General features: G+C 34.6%; 4 protein-coding genes across 4 annotated transcripts; all 4 read left to right on the top strand.

Annotated features, from left to right (window-relative positions):
- The first annotated feature begins 414 nt into the window (after positions 1-414).
- On the top strand, positions 415-1557 carry LOC149498792 (uncharacterized). The gene has a single exon (XM_089723583.1). The coding sequence runs from the start codon at positions 513-515 to the stop codon at positions 1455-1457; it is 945 nt and encodes a 314-aa protein (XP_089579709.1). The 5' UTR covers positions 415-512; the 3' UTR covers positions 1458-1557.
- A 207-nt stretch (positions 1558-1764) lies between these two features.
- LOC105628469 (DNA-directed RNA polymerases II and V subunit 8A-like) lies at positions 1765-3035 on the top strand. Its single transcript, XM_089723589.1, has 4 exons — positions 1765-2330; positions 2402-2559; positions 2645-2739; positions 2830-3035. The coding sequence occupies exons 1-4, from the start codon at positions 2282-2284 to the stop codon at positions 2942-2944; spliced, it is 417 nt and encodes a 138-aa protein (XP_089579715.1). The 5' UTR covers positions 1765-2281; the 3' UTR covers positions 2945-3035.
- A 108-nt stretch (positions 3036-3143) lies between these two features.
- Positions 3144-5360, top strand: LOC149498793 (uncharacterized). Its single transcript, XM_089723579.1, has 2 exons — positions 3144-4629; positions 5045-5360. Exons 1-2 carry the CDS (start codon positions 3263-3265, stop codon positions 5073-5075), a joined length of 1398 nt encoding a protein of 465 aa, XP_089579705.1. The 5' UTR covers positions 3144-3262; the 3' UTR covers positions 5076-5360.
- Positions 5361-12538: 7178 nt separating this feature from the next.
- Positions 12539-14530, top strand: LOC110008866 (uncharacterized). The gene has a single exon (XM_089725585.1). It carries the CDS (start codon positions 12541-12543, stop codon positions 13900-13902), a length of 1362 nt encoding a protein of 453 aa, XP_089581711.1. The 5' UTR covers positions 12539-12540; the 3' UTR covers positions 13903-14530.
- Positions 14531-15357: the final 827 nt, after the last annotated feature.

Below are 15357 nucleotides of genomic sequence, written 5' to 3' on the forward strand. Positions count from 1 at the left end.
TCAAAAGTGTTGGAAAAGTTTGATTTTGATTTTTTTTTGGGTCAAAAACAAGAATGAATAGAAGTCAATGTTGTTAACTTTAATCAATTTATAGATTTGAAAAATCAAAATAAGTTCAGGAATTAAATTAAATCAAACCGTTAAATTTTATGTTTTTAATCTTTTTAAATAAATTCATAAGTTAAATTAGCCAAAACGGTTTGATTTTTTAAAATTTTTTTCAACAAGGTACCAAATTGATATTTATTCCATTTATTTAAACTACAGTCGTTCTGAAACAAACGACTGGATTCTACATGGTTCACTAAACAAAGCTGTATGACTATTCGACTGCTGTCCATTTAATACACAATAAACGACATCTTATGATGTGGTCGTTCAACGAACGAAGGTGTACACTTGACTTAAGCGGGAGCAGGCCAAGCGTACGCCAATTTTCTTCCTATGCTGTTTTCTCTATTTCTGCCTCAACAAATATCAGATATACTCCACCAATTGGAAATCTTCTTGCTATGATAATGAAAATGGCACAGCTAACCCAACTCAGAGTCTTCTTCAAGCAAGCACTTCTCTTTCAATCACCATCTATCGCTTTTACTACTACTAGAGTAACCCAAAACTCTCTCTTACCTCCTTTGCTGCTTCATTCCAATGCTCCGCCGCTACTAAGTCAACGGCAAAAGCCCTTCAATAGATTATTCTGCTCTGGAACTGCCACCGACGAGAACGGGGAGAAGAAAACGAAACCCATGAACACCAAAGTAAACTTTTCTCTGTCTGATTCTGATTCTGAATCCGATCATGAAGGCGATAGGAAAAGGTCTAATCATGAAATTGATAGAACCAAGCTACCTCCTCCCTACGATCCCTTCGACAAGAAGCCGGCCATTGAAGAACCAGAAGACCCTAAAGACCTTCAATCTGTCTTTCATAAGATGCGAGCTGGGGGTCTTATGAATAATGCAGTCAAGATGTTCGACGCGTTGTCTAAAGACGGTCTTACTCATGAAGCGTTACAACTCTTCTCTGAAATCAAAGATAAAGGCCATATGCCTGAAGTGATTGCCCATACGGCTGTGATTGAGGCGTATGCAAATGCTGGTGGCCAATCTAAGGAAGCTCATAAGGTTTTCTTGCGCATGTTAGCCAATGGGATTGCGCCTAATGCGTATACTTATACTGTGCTTATTAAAGGACTTTCTAATGATGGGAAATTGGTGGATGCTAAGAAATATTTGTTGGAGATGATGGGTAAGGGTATGCGTCCTAATGCAGGTACTTATACTGCTGTGTTTGAGGCATTTGCTAAGGAGGAAAAGGTGGAGGAGGCTAAAGAGTTGCTGAAGCAGATGAAGGAAAGGGGGTTCGTGCCTGATGAGAAGGCGGTCAAGGAGGTTGTGAGTAATAAGAGGGGTCAGGTATTTAGAACAGTGATTAATGTTCTATTTAACAAATAGGTTTTTTGTCTTTAGATTATTTATTAAAGTTTGGATTTTGACCTTGGAATCTCTACTAATATAACTGAAATGGCTATGGCTATCCCTTCTGTTTGTGTTTGATGTATGAGTTTTTTGGCTTCCATTTCATGGACTTGAAACTTTCTAGCTTTTTCATAGCTATATTTGCTGATGTTTGAATGTTTGCCTCAAGGGAAATTTCAAGTTTCAGATACTGATGTAATTGCCATGTTCGGGTAGTTTTTGGTCCTTTCAGCACAATATGCTTCCAGGAGTTCTTATCAATCCAACCAACACCATGTTGGTGAACCTTTAAAAATTTCTGATATTTTCCAATCCCAGGCCTAACATGCACAAATTATGATACACCAACAATTATGAATCAACTCCACCTGATGAAATCTAAATATGCCAATAGTTTCTCCCTATCCAAGATTAGATAATGTTTAAATTCCTACATTTTACTACAATATTTACAATATTTATAAATTTATCTAAATTTATCATATTACCAACATTTTAATTTTATATTTGAAAAAAAAAAAAAGTCATAATGCACCGACTTTATCAAATTTCTTATAAGAAAAAAGTGCCTAATTAAGTGGGATTTTATTAATTATTATTGTTAAGAGTTCTAACAGTAATTAAATATCTAATGTACCTAAGAAAGAAAACTCCTAAACGGTTAAACCCTATGCGTCTCATCCCTCCCTGTATCTATATGTATATATACATATATTCAGGTTTCCTTCTTTTTTGTGGTTCGTTTCTCTCTCCCTGTTTTTTCTCCACTTGTTGTTTGGTTACCAAGAAAATTTCAGGAAATGGAGGACATAATTGTAGTTGATTCTATGGATAAAAAGTTTGATAAAGGTAAACATATTCTACTTATTTCTTTTCTTTCAGTGTCAATTTTAGAAAGCTAATTTGACATGGCTGTGTAGTTTCTCGCATAGAAGCACACAGCGAGAGGCTCGAAATGGAGATTATACTTGATGTAAATACAGAGATTTATCCAATTAAAATAAAAGATGAGTTTGCTTTGCTCATTACTCCCACTCTTCATGCTGACGGAACAGGTGATACTGGTTATTACATTCAGGTAATTTTTCCTTTTCTTTTTCAAATCTTCCATTTCCAACTAACATGATATAAATAATAAAATTTCACTTGTTCTGTTTAATTAGGGTAAGGAAGGATCAATTGCAGACAAGTATGAGTATATTATGTATGGGAAATTATACAAAATAACAGAAGAAGGTTCAGGAGCTGATGTTAAAACGTAAGTGCTCAAAGTCTAGATTTTTTTTTTTTTAATTTATTGATTTGATTTTTTATTTTTTGTTATTATTTTTTTTATTGTTGGACATAGGGAATTATTCATTTCATTTGGAGGTCTTCTCTTGGATATGAAGGGAAATCCAGATTATGTTACAGAGTTTCAGCTTGATCACAAGTATTACCTTTGTATGAGGAAGTTGGATTAGAACTTTAATTGCATATATAGTCCTTTAATTAGTCTAGATTTGTGAAACCATTCATGGTATTGGTTTATCTTAAAGGGAATTTCTTTGCTTATTTCTCAGTTCAACTTCATACAAGCTTGGAATTGCTTTGCTCTTAGATTATTTCTCAATTAAACTTTTCACAAGTTTGGAATTTCTTATTGCCTCAATATGCTTTAATTAGTGACGAGTATTAGTAATATTTAGATTCCATTTTTGGAGAAAAAGAATGATAAAAAGCTAGAATGCTTGAGTTCTTTCTGTCTCATAGGATATTTTTCCAGAAAAAGAGAAATTATTATGGAAGAATTAAAATTAAAATCCCCATTGATCATAGCAGCAATAGATGATTCAAAATCCAATGATACAGTTGCTGCCAAATTAGCTTCATTTCTGAAATACCCTCTCGTTGATCAAAATGATATCACCAGAGCCCTTCTAAACTTAATCACACCAACCCAACTCCCTGATGAATTAACAAGCAACTTACCTTTCGAAGCTGTTTGTCAAATCACTTCAACCCAACTCGGTTTGAATATCAATCTTGTCCTCAATCTTGTGCTCTCCCACAGTACTCATCTCAAAAAATTGGTAGAATTGGCAAGTTCAAGAAAAGCTCATTTGATCATCATGGAATGCGGAACCCAGAATAATAATAATCTCGGTTATGATATTGAGCGAGTGCCAAAGATTAGAGTTGATAAAAATTCACTTGATGTCCAGAAAATTGTGTCTGAAATGTTCATTTTACTGGAGAAAAAGGATAAAGATGATGCAAGGGAGACTGAGAGCCTGGAAAAAAGCAACATCAGACAACCGACAAATGATCACTTGCATGTGTTGAACTTTTATGAGCAGCAGAAAAACATTGAATTTGAATGCAGAAGATGCTCAAGACCCTGTGATGGCACTTTCTATAAATGCGAAGATTGCGATGAATTTAACCTTCACAAAGTTTGTGCAGAGTCTGCTTCAAAAGTAAGAGACTGTCCTCCTTTTCTGAGAAGTGTTAAACCTAATCACTATGACTTCCCAAAAACATATAAATGCAAGAACTGCCAAAAATTCTCATTTGATTGTTACGATTGCCTATTCGGAACCCATCTCAGCAATGAATTCTTGCCAACAATTCTTCATAGTAGACACCATTCTCATCGACTTAATCTGACTGTCATTCCCTTCAGATACAATTACCAATATCTCTGTAATTTCTGTGAGAAAGTGGGTAGCTCAGTTAGCTATAAGTGTTATGAATGCAATTATGATGTTCATGTCGATTGCATTTTACCAGAAGCCATTAAGACAAAAAATGGTAAATACATTTTTGGCCTTATATCACGGAATTCCGATGTAGCTGCCGCTTATAATCATTGTGATATTTGCCACCAAGATATAGAAAGAGGTCAATTGTATTATGGGTGTCATGAATATGATTTTGAATATGTAGACATTCATTGCATGTGCATGCCTATTGAAAGCCAAGCCATTGATGCTATTATTAGCAGGAAAATGTTAATCAAACAAGAATTGAGGAGGCACAGTCTTTATAAGATGAATGATGAGACATTAAGGAATATTTTAAGGAAATTTGACGAGGATAAGGATAAGATTGTCAGCCAGGCTGAGTTAAGGAAAACTCGTCATTACATTGAATACTTGGATAAATGGTAAGCTACTTGCACAATTGCTTCAGCCATGTTGAAAGATAAAATTTATTTTTGGCAAAATGCGTAAACTTGACCTTGAATTTTCACCGATTATCCTTGTAGCCCCTAAATTTTACTAAGATTCTAATCATTTCTGACCTTACATTTCACATTTCAGTAATAATTATGTCATTCGCCAAAATAAAATATCCTTGTAGAGGTTCAATAATGATCCTATAATTTCAAATTTTATTTTGGAGAAAGACATAATTACTATTGAAGTGTGAAAATACATAATCATGATGTGTTCCTTGTAAAGTTCACGGGCCACAAGAATGATCGTCGAAAGTATACAGTCAAATTTATACATTATGCCATTGATTTTTTTCATTAAAAAGAATCAGCTAAAACTTGATTTCTTTCCTTTTTTTTTCAGGGGCTTTAACTATCCATATGATGAATATTGATGGTAATTTTAGATCAATATGATAAATATTTTATTTTATTTTGTATGGCTATAAGCTATGTTATTGGAGTCAGAAATGTTGTTTCAACAGGATGTGACAACAAAAAAAAAAAAAAAAAAAAAAGGAAAGAAGAAGAAAAGAAGCAAGAAGAAGAATCTGAAAGAAAGCAAGGATCAGTAATGTGATTTGGGGAATTGATTTCAGCTTGTAAAAATAGCCACAAGGCTTGATTTGTGAAACAATAATTGGGGTATTTGCAATTGAAAGCCAAATTCAATATCTTAATTTCCAATTCTCTTCAAAAATTAGTAACAAATCTGTGAAAATCTATCTCAATTAGTAGAGTAGACAGTTTGAATTTCAACAGTGGGCTCTTAAGCCCTGAGTTTTCTAAATTGATTGGTGATTAGTGGAATAGCTTTGATCCGATTTAGTGGGAAGAATATTAGAGAGGAGAGTCCTGAAATGTTGGTTTAAGTTCCATTTATTTCCGAAAATAATTTTACCTTTAAAAAATTTTAAAATCTCTAACTCATAACACTGTCAAAATATTTCTAATAATAAACATTTCGTATTCTAAAAATTTTATTATTAGATATGAGAAAAAAAAAATACAAAAATAATAGTAAATCATGAAAATCGCCCGGTAGCAAATGATGATTAGTAGTAGTGATTACCGATAATTAATAAATTAAAAAATATGCACTTATAAAGTTATAATAAATTTATCAATGTCCAAAAAATATTTACTTTTTTTAAAAAGGGAAAATCATTTTTTTTTAAAATGACTTAACGTTCTTTTGACCTGGAAAATATTTTCTGTTGAATTATTTTCTTGAAACATCCCAAACAATTGAAAATTATGAAAAATATTTTATTGTAAATTATTTTACGGAAACAAAAGAAAGCCATAGAAATACATGCAAATGCAATTTAACATTGTAGATTTATAAAAGAACAAAGAAGATGCCTCAGCCATCACAATGAATCAATCATAATTTTCTCTTATCAAAAACAAAAAATAAAATATATAAAAAAAAAAACTCAAGAAAAGAGATTATATCCCATGTAGAACTTCCTATGCAGAAATATAACGAAGGCAACCTTAGATTGCCATCTGATTTAGCTCTACAAGCACAAGGAGAGGCTACCTTATAGCATGGTCAATCATTATATAAGTGGATGTGTATGCATATCACAACTGCAATGCTAATAATAATTAAAGGGGGTAATTAGTAGTAATTCTACTTTCTTGAAGTAATAGAAAAGCATCATGTACAAAACTATTAGCTAAATGCCACCATGTATGTACCAAAGCTCAATGGAGAAACTTCTGTACCCATTGGCTATTTCAGTGACAGCATCTTTACTTCATGATATAGTAGAAAGCAGTTAATTATGTCAAAATATAAGAAAAAAAATGCATTTTTTTTTAATTTCTTATGTATATTAGGTTAATCCTGCTAATTTTAATAGAGTAGTTAAATCTCAAACAATGAACTAGAAGGATAAAGTAAGGTAATTTTAAAATGCAAGGGACAAAGTGTTAATTATGCTAAAACTTAGGGATAAAAATGTAACTTCTCCTTTTCTTTTTCAAATCTTGCATTTCCAACTAACATGATATAAATAATAAAATTTCACTTGTTGTGTTCAATTAGGGTAAGGAAGGATCAATTGCAGACAAGTACGAGTACATTATGTATGGAAAATTATACAAAATAACAGAAGAAGGTTCAGGAGCTGACGTTAAAGGGTAAGTGCTCAAAGCTAGATTTTTTTTTTTTTTTTTTTTGATTTATTGATTTGATTTTTTATTTTTTGTTATTATTTTTTTTATTGTTGGACACAGGGAATTATTCATTTCATTTGGAGGTCTCCTTTTGGATATGAAGGGAAATCCAGATTATGTTACGGAGTTTCAGCTTGATCACAAGTATTACCTTTGTATGAGGAAGTTGGATTAGAACTTTAATTGCATATTTAGTCCCTTAATTATTCTAGATTTGTGAAAACATTTTTGTTATTGGTTTATCTCAAAGGGAATTTCTTTGCTTACTTCTCAGTTCAACTTCATACGAGCTTGGAATTGCTATGCTCTTAGCTTATTACTCAATTAAACTTTTCACAAGTTTGGAATTTCTTATTGCCTCGATATGCTTTAATTAGTGATGAGGATTACTAATATTTAGGTTCCATTTTTGGAGAAAAAGAATGATAAATAGCTAGAATGCTTGAGTTCTTTCTGTTTCATAGGATATTTTTCCAGAAAAGAGGAAATTATGTTAGGATACCGGCAATAAAATTACGAACATAATTAAGCAGCGAAAAATAAAAATGGGACGCACAGAAATTTACGTGGTTCACCCTCAACTGTTTAGGGCTACGTCCACGGGATCAACTCCGAATATTTCTTCCACTATTAAAAATAGTAGGCTTACAAAGAGAGTAATATAAAATAGTGACACTCAGAAGTGTTTTCCCAAAAACACCCTAATAATATTCACTATTTTTAAACCCTTAGTTTTAAGAACCCTTTCTTAAAACTAAAACTCTCGAATGAGATTTTTCTCTCTCTATTTTTGGTATATATCAAATGAATCAAAACCTCTCCTATTTATAGGAGAGGTAACGTGAGAGCCGTGTGACACACGGCTCTCCATTTGTCAAGGTTGGCAAAGGTTGGTTGCCAACCTTTGCCAACCCTCCTCTTTTTTTTTTCTTTGTTTTCAAACAGTGTGGGTCCCACTTGAGTGGGCACACCACCACCAACCAACAAATCTCCCCCTGCACACTCAAGTGGGGACGTTAGCCATACCGGCTATCTTTCTGCAAGTAACAAGCTTCTCTGTAGGTAAAGCTTTAGTCATCATATCAGCGCCATTATTATCAGTGTGAATCTTTTCAATCTGAAATAACTTCATCTCCAGCGCATCACGTATCTAATGATACCTCACATCAATGTGCTTTGACCTTGAATGAAAGGTCGAATTCTTGCTGAGATGTATCGCGCTTTGACTATCACATAGCATAATGTACTTCTCTTGTTTTACACCCAATTCTTGTAGGAATTTCTTCATCCACAAGAGTTCTTTGCTGGCTTCTGTAATGGCGATATATTCCGCCTCAGTGGATGAGAGTGCAACGCATTTTTGCAATTTTGATTGCCAGGAAACTGCTGCTCCTGCAAAAGTCATCAGATATCCAGAAGTTGATTTGCGTGAATCAACATCACCACCCATATCTGCATCTGTGTAACCATCTAACACAGGTCTATTATCACCAAAACATAAGCAGATTTTGGAAGTGCCCTTAAGATACCTGAGAATCCACTTCACTGCATTCCAGTGTTCTCTACCTGGATTTGAAAGAAATCGGCTAATAACACCAACAGCATGAACAATATCCGGTCTTGTGCATACCATGGCGTACATCAAGCTGCCAACGGCGGATGCATAAGGAATCTTCTTCAGTTCTTCTTTTTCTTTCTCACTTGAAGGACATTGATTAAGACTTAATTTGAAATGACCTGCAAGCGGAGTACAAACTGGTTTTGCATTGCTCATATTGAATCTGCTGTGAACTTTTTCGATGTACTTCTCTTGAGATAACCATAACTTTCTCTTTTTCCTGTCTCTAGAGATCTTCATTCCGAGAATTTGTTTTGCTAATTGACAGCGTTTTTTCGCAAGTATACGAAATCGCAACAAGTAATATAGAGTAAGAGAGTATCGTATCCACAGGGATTGTTTATCAAGTACCAAAATTATGTTAACCTATTATTATTTAGACGACGATACGAGAGATTCGCTGTGAGGTAAATAAAATTTTAAAATAAAACTAGAAGAGATCAAACACAAAATTCAAGTGAAAAGAAATCAGAGGATTAAGCTACTAGGGAATTTGATTTCACTTAATTCTATCCAGCTTATTCTAATAGTTCATTAATCAATTTTAATTGTTCAAGTAGGAGAAACAACCCTAAAGTCACTAACAAGCTCTCCCGATTTATTGTTAGCTATTCTAATCCAGTTTAATTACCTATCTTTAATAGTGAAATTAAACATAAATCAGATTATTAAGTTTTATGGTTGTTTTGTGAGTTCACAACTTAATAATAAATTAACTTATGAAAATCTCCCTTGAGTCAAACCATATAGCTTCCGCATCAAGTTATTATTCTCAAGTAAATTATTATCTTTTTCATATCAATAACCCTTCTCCCGAATGTAGTTATTGAAATAACTCAATCCAGGGGAAATTTTCTGCCTGGAAGCATTAAGCCCAATAATAATTTATAACGAGAACAAAGAAAAACAAATCTAATATCATAAACTGGAATCGAATTAAGTTACATCAAATCCCTAGTATAAGAGTTTAGCTGGACATAGTAATTAAATTAAACTCAATCATGCTTGGCACATTCCTCATATTTAAAGACAATAATAAAAGAAAGAAACAAGATGAAGAGTTTTAGAATAAAAACTGTATCACAACTATGTTGATGGCTTCCTTGAATCTTGGCACAATTGTTTGATGCTTGAAATCCTTGAGAGAGAGAACGAATTATGTAAAGAAATTGCCTAAAAAAACGAGAGATATCTGTTAGGAGAAGTTCCTCTCTTTATATAGAGTTCTTGAAGGCAAGTTTGACTCCTTTTAGGAAATAGAATCCTTATTTAGTGCAAAATCCTTTATAGGAGATCATAACTGTTTAGGTTCTTGATTTCTTCTTGATTAGGACTCCTTTTTCCCCAAGAATAGGTCCAGGTCTTGTTTAGTGTGTTTAGGAAACTCCCCGAGGTCGGCCCATGTGAGAAAAAGCTTGATTTGCGCATTAAATTCTCGCTGGTTCCGCCTGCGCAGCACGGGCGTGCTTCCTGGCACGGGCTGGGTGTGCTTTAGTCTGGAAGTCTGGCCAGTAAAACACGGGGCGTGCTAGGTAGCACGGGCTGGTGAAGCATTGAGGCACGGGCGTGCCAGGTAGCACGGGCTGGGCGTGCTTTCCTCTGGAAGTCTGGCCAGTGAAACACGGGGCGTGCTAGGTAGCACGGGCTGGTGAAGCATTGAGGCACGGGCGTGCCAGGTAGCACGGGCTGGGCGTGCTTTTCTCTGGAAGTCTGCCTAAAGTTGCCTTGGGCGTGCTATGCTTGACACGCCCTGGGACCCTTGTAGCACGGCCGTGCCTTTTAGCACGGCCCGGGCGTGCTACCAGTTAAGTGCCTTGTGTTATAAAGTTCTTTTCTGTGCCAAATTCCTGAAATTTTCTCTTAGATCAAGCGGATTAAAGATCAAGGAAGCTTTTGAACATAATTATACTAAAAGTGATTTAAAGTAATAAAAACTTACTCAAAATCTAATAAAAACTATATTAAAAACACTATAAAATTAACACTTATCACTAATCCCAAATCCTTCATGGCAAAGGATTTTCCAAGCTCCTTTTTCAAGCTCTCAATTTTCTTAGCATCTTGGCCCACAATAAGCATATCATCCACATATAACAAGAGAATAATAAAGTCGCCTTCTACAAACTTTTTCACAAATACACAATGATCAGAAGTAGTTTTCTCATACCCGTGATTTACCATGAAAGAGTCAAACTTTTTGTACCACTGTCTGGGAGCTTGTTTGAGGCCATACAAGCTCTTCTGCAATTTACACACCAAGTGTTCTTTGCCTTTGACTTTGAACCCTTCTGATTGCTCCATATAAATTTCCTCCTCTAAGTCACCATGGAGGAAAGCGGTCTTTACATCAAGTTGCTCGATCTCCAAATTCAGGCTAGCTGCTAAACCGATCACAATTCTGATAGAAGACATCTTGACTACAGGTGAGAAAATTTCTTCAAAATCAACTCCTTTCTTCTGACCGAATCCCTTCACAATCAGTCTCGCCTTGTACCTTGGCTGTGAGTTGTTCTGTTCAGTCTTCAACCTGAACACCCATTTGTTTTTCAGTGCCTTCTTACCTTGAGGCAGTTTTACCAACTCATAAGTCTGGTTCTCATGCAAGGACTCCATCTCATCTTGCATGGCTTTCAGCCACTCATTATTTTTACAATCTTCCATTGCCTCCTGGTAGTTCTCTGGTTCTCCCCCTTGAGTCAACAAGTCATATTCATTAGAAGAATATCTCTGGGAAGGTATCCTGCCTCTCGCAGATCTTCTCAATTGAGGCAGTTCTTCTATTGGAGCTGGTTCAGCATCATTTTGAACAGGTTCATCATCATCTTCTTCATCATTTTGTGGTTCTACACGAGGTTCTGCATCAAGACTAATAGGAAACGCATTGATAGACTTTGGCTTTTCATTTTTCTCAAAGTCTTCAATGGTTTGGTCTTCCAGGAATACTACATCTCTGCTTTTGATGAGCTTCTTTTGATGACGCTCATTTCAACAGACTGCCTAATAGTTGCGACTGCTTTTCTATTAATCGACTTCCACTCTGTCTCATTTATTGAAGCTGGTCTGACTCCTTTCAACTCAATCGTTTCAAAGAGATCTTTGCAGCATAGAAGGTCTTCCATTAATATCTTCCATACTGCATAGTTTGATGAGTTGAGTCTAACCATTGTGCCTGTTGTTCTGTCGTCCATTTTTGACTTATGCAGAATATTATCACCAGCAGAAACCGTATACGTAAATAGTAATATACGTAAATAGTGACCATATGCTTGAATAGTAACAGCATACGTAAACAGTACCTGTACGCGGAAATAGTAACAGTATACGTAAATAGTACTATGCGTGAATAGTGCTGGGCTTACTTGAAACGGACTCAGCAACAATAGTACTGTTCACCATCAACTTTGAGTTACTATTTTACTATTCATCACTAAGTCGATTCTGCAACGTTTTTCCGAACGGACTGCACCAATGGACTCAGCGTAATTTTCTCGTCGTTGTGGTATATTTATTTTAAAAATATATCCACGGATCCAGTAAGCCAGGCTCTGATACCACTTGTTAGGATACCGGCAATAAAATTACGAACATAATTAAGCAGCGAAAAATAAAAATGGGACGCACAGAAATTTACGTGGTTCACCCTCAACTGTTTAGGGTTACGTCCACGAGATCAATTTCCAAATATTTCTTCCACTATTAAAAATAGTAGGCTTACAAAGAGAGGAATACAAAATAGTGACACTCAGAAGTGTTTTCCCAAAAACACCCTAATAATATTCACTATTTTTAAACCCTTAGTTTTAAGAACCCTTTCTTAAAATTAAAACTCCGAATGAGATTTTTCTCTCTCTATTTTTGGTATATATCAAATGAATTAAAACCTCTCCTATTTATAGGAGAGGTAACGTGAGAGCCGTGTGACACACGGCTCTCCGTTTGTCAAGGTTGGCAAAGGTTGGTTGCCAACCTGCCAACCTTCCTCTTTTTTTTTCTTTGTTTACAAACAGTGTGGGTCCCACTTGAGTGGGCACACCACCACCAACCAACAAATTATTATGGAAGAATTAAAATTAAAGTCCCCATTGATCATAGCAGTATTAGATGATTCAAAATCCAATGATATAGTTGCTGCCAAATTAGCTTCATTTCTGAAATACCCTCTCATTGATCAAAATGATATCACTAGAGCCCTTCTAAACTTAATCACACCAACCCAACTCCCTGATGAATTAACAAGCAGCTTACCTTTCGAAACTGTTTGTCAAATCACTTCAACCCAACTCGGTTTGAATATCAATCTTGTCCTCAATCTTGCGCTCTCCCACAGTGCTCATCTCGAAAAATTGGTAGAATTGGCAAGTTCAAGAAAAGCTCATTTGATCATCATGGAATGCGGAACCCTGAAGAATAATAATCGCGGTTATGATATTGAGCGAGTGCCAAAGATTAGAGTTGATAAAAATTCACTTGATGTGCAGAAAATTGTGTCTGAAATGTTCATTTTACTGAAGAAAAAGGATCAAAGCCTGGAAAAAAGCAACATCAGACAACCGACAAATGATCACTTGCATGCGTTGAACTTTTATGACCAGCAGAAAAACATTGAATTTGAATGTAGAAGATGCTCAAGACCCTGTGATGGCACTTTCTATAAATGGGAAGATTGCGATGAATTTACGCTTCACAAAGTTTGTGCAGAGTCTGCTTCAAAAGTAAGTGACTGTCCTCTTTTTCTGAGAAGTGTTAAACCTAATCATTATGACTTCCCAAAAACATATAAATGCAAGAACTGCCAAAAAGTCTCATATGCTTGTTACCATTGCCTATTCGGAACCCATCTCAGCCATGAATTCTTGCCAACAATTCTTCATAGTAGACACCATTCTCATCTACTTAATCTCACTGTCATTCCCTTCAGATACAATTACCAATATCTCTGTAACTTCTGTGAGAAAGTGGGTAGCTTAGTTAGCTATAAGTGTTATGAATGCAATTATGATGTTCATGTCGATTGCATTTTACCAAAAGCCATTAAGACAAAAAATGGTGAACACATTTTTGGCCTTAGATCACGGAATTCCTATGTAGATGCGGCTTATAATCATTGTGATATTTGCCACCAAGATATACAAAGAGGTCAATTGTACTACGAGTGTCATGAATATGGTTTTGAATTTGCAGACATTCATTCCATGTGCATGCCTATGGAAAGCCAAGCCATCGATGCTATTATTAGCAGGAAAATGTTAATCAAACAAGAATTGAGGAGGCACAGGCTTTATGAGTTGAATGATGAGATATTAAGGAATATTTTAAGGAAATTTGATGAGGATAAGGATAAGATTGTCAGCCAGGCTGAGTTATGTGCATATAACTTGTGTAAGAAAGTGAGTTTCCGTATAAAATTCCTCAAGTGATAACCTAAAAATATGCCATTGCGGGGGTCATAAAGCATAGAAAATGAAATTGATAGACCAAAGTGTTCATGTGAAAATCTATGCTTCGACGAATTCCATCTCAATTAGTAGAATAGACAGTTTAAATTTCAACAGCGGACTCTTGAGCCCTGGGTTCTCTAAATTGATTGTTGATTAGTGGAATAGGTTTGATCCCATTTAGTGGGAAGAATATTAGACACTACAAAAAAGATGGCATTTTGCGACCGACCAATCGGTCGCAAAATGCCACAAAATCGGTCGCTAAATAACATTAGCGACCTATTCGTCGGTCGCAAAAATCCTTGTCGCAAAAAAATTTGCGACCGATTTTTTCGTCGGTCGCAAATTAGAGACTGAAAAATCGGTAGCAAATTTTTTCAAATCGGTCGCAAAATCAGTCTGTTGCAATAATGAAATTCTGTCGCAAATCGGTCGCAAAATCAGTCTGTCGCAATAATGAAATTCTGTCGCAAATCGGTCGCAAACTGTAAATTTAAAGTTTTTATTTTTGATCGCAAATTGGTCGCAAAATTGAAAAAAATTAAAAAAATAAATATTATTACAGAACCATAATTTTTTCGCACCTGTGAAAATTGACATATATATATCACAAACGCAATTCAAAAATAATATAAAAATATAATTATTATTATACTGAACAAAATGTCAAAAAACAACTGGAAAACTAAAAAGGTTTAAAATTAAAATTAAAATCAAATCAAAATAAAAAACAATTGCTTTCTTGATACCCATTAGCCATTCTTCCTCATCATTTTTATGCTCTTCCATTGGAACTTGAATCTTCCCTTATTATCTTGAATTTGATTGATGACCATTCTTGAAGAAGGCTCTTGTAAATTTCAGTTTCATCCTTCATTAGATCATTAATTCCCAAAATGAGAAATAAATAAATGGGTATTCTTTAATATTCATTAATAAAAAAAAGAAAAGAATTCCCCATAAAAAAAAAAAAAGCTTACAAGAACTCTTGCTGCATGTTCTGCTTGTCTTAATGTAGTGCAGTAACTTGGACTTTCAAAGATCTCGGCATTGAAGTTAACAGAAATCTACATGTATTTTCATATTAAAACAAAAAGTAGGTGGCAAGAAACAGTATAGAGACAACATTAGAGAGAAAGAAAAAAAAACAAAATAATAATAATTAAAAAGAAACATCATCTAAAAGTCCATAAAATATTGACCTATATAAGAAATAAGGTATAAAATTAAGACAAGATCAAGAACCTCACCTACTGGCACTGCTCACTTCTTACATTGCCAAAAAATGAGTTTCCTTTTTCTCAATACAAAACCATCTGATAGTAATGTCTCTCTTATGTAATAATAATAATAATAATAATAATAATAATAATAATAATAACAACAGTAACAATAATAATAATAATAATAATAATAATAATAATATTAATAATA

The sequence above is a fragment of the Jatropha curcas genome, chromosome 1 (genome assembly GCF_041381405.1).
Source record: "Jatropha curcas cultivar XTBG-Jc1 chromosome 1, XTBG_Jcur_1.0, whole genome shotgun sequence".
Lineage (NCBI taxonomy): Eukaryota > Viridiplantae > Streptophyta > Magnoliopsida > Malpighiales > Euphorbiaceae > Jatropha > Jatropha curcas.

What these genes read in the sequence shown, in the direction of transcription:
- LOC149498792 (XM_089723583.1), top strand. Translation starts at nt 513, where the DNA reads ATGATAATGAAAATGGCACAGCTAACCCAACTCAGAGTCTTCTTCAAG.
- LOC105628469 (XM_089723589.1), top strand. Translation starts at nt 2,282, where the DNA reads ATGGAGGACATAATTGTAGTTGATTCTATGGATAAAAAGTTTGATAAA. An exon ending in GGATAAAAAGTTTGATAAAG is followed by an intron (nt 2,331 to 2,401) that starts GTAAACATATTC and finishes ATGGCTGTGTAG; the next exon opens with TTTCTCGCATAGAAGCACAC. An exon ending in ATACTGGTTATTACATTCAG is followed by an intron (nt 2,560 to 2,644) that starts GTAATTTTTCCT and finishes CTGTTTAATTAG; the next exon opens with GGTAAGGAAGGATCAATTGC.
- LOC149498793 (XM_089723579.1), top strand. Translation starts at nt 3,263, where the DNA reads ATGGAAGAATTAAAATTAAAATCCCCATTGATCATAGCAGCAATAGAT. An exon ending in ATTGAATACTTGGATAAATG is followed by an intron (nt 4,630 to 5,044) that starts GTAAGCTACTTG and finishes TTTTTTTTTCAG; the next exon opens with GGGCTTTAACTATCCATATG.
- LOC110008866 (XM_089725585.1), top strand. Translation starts at nt 12,541, where the DNA reads ATGGAAGAATTAAAATTAAAGTCCCCATTGATCATAGCAGTATTAGAT.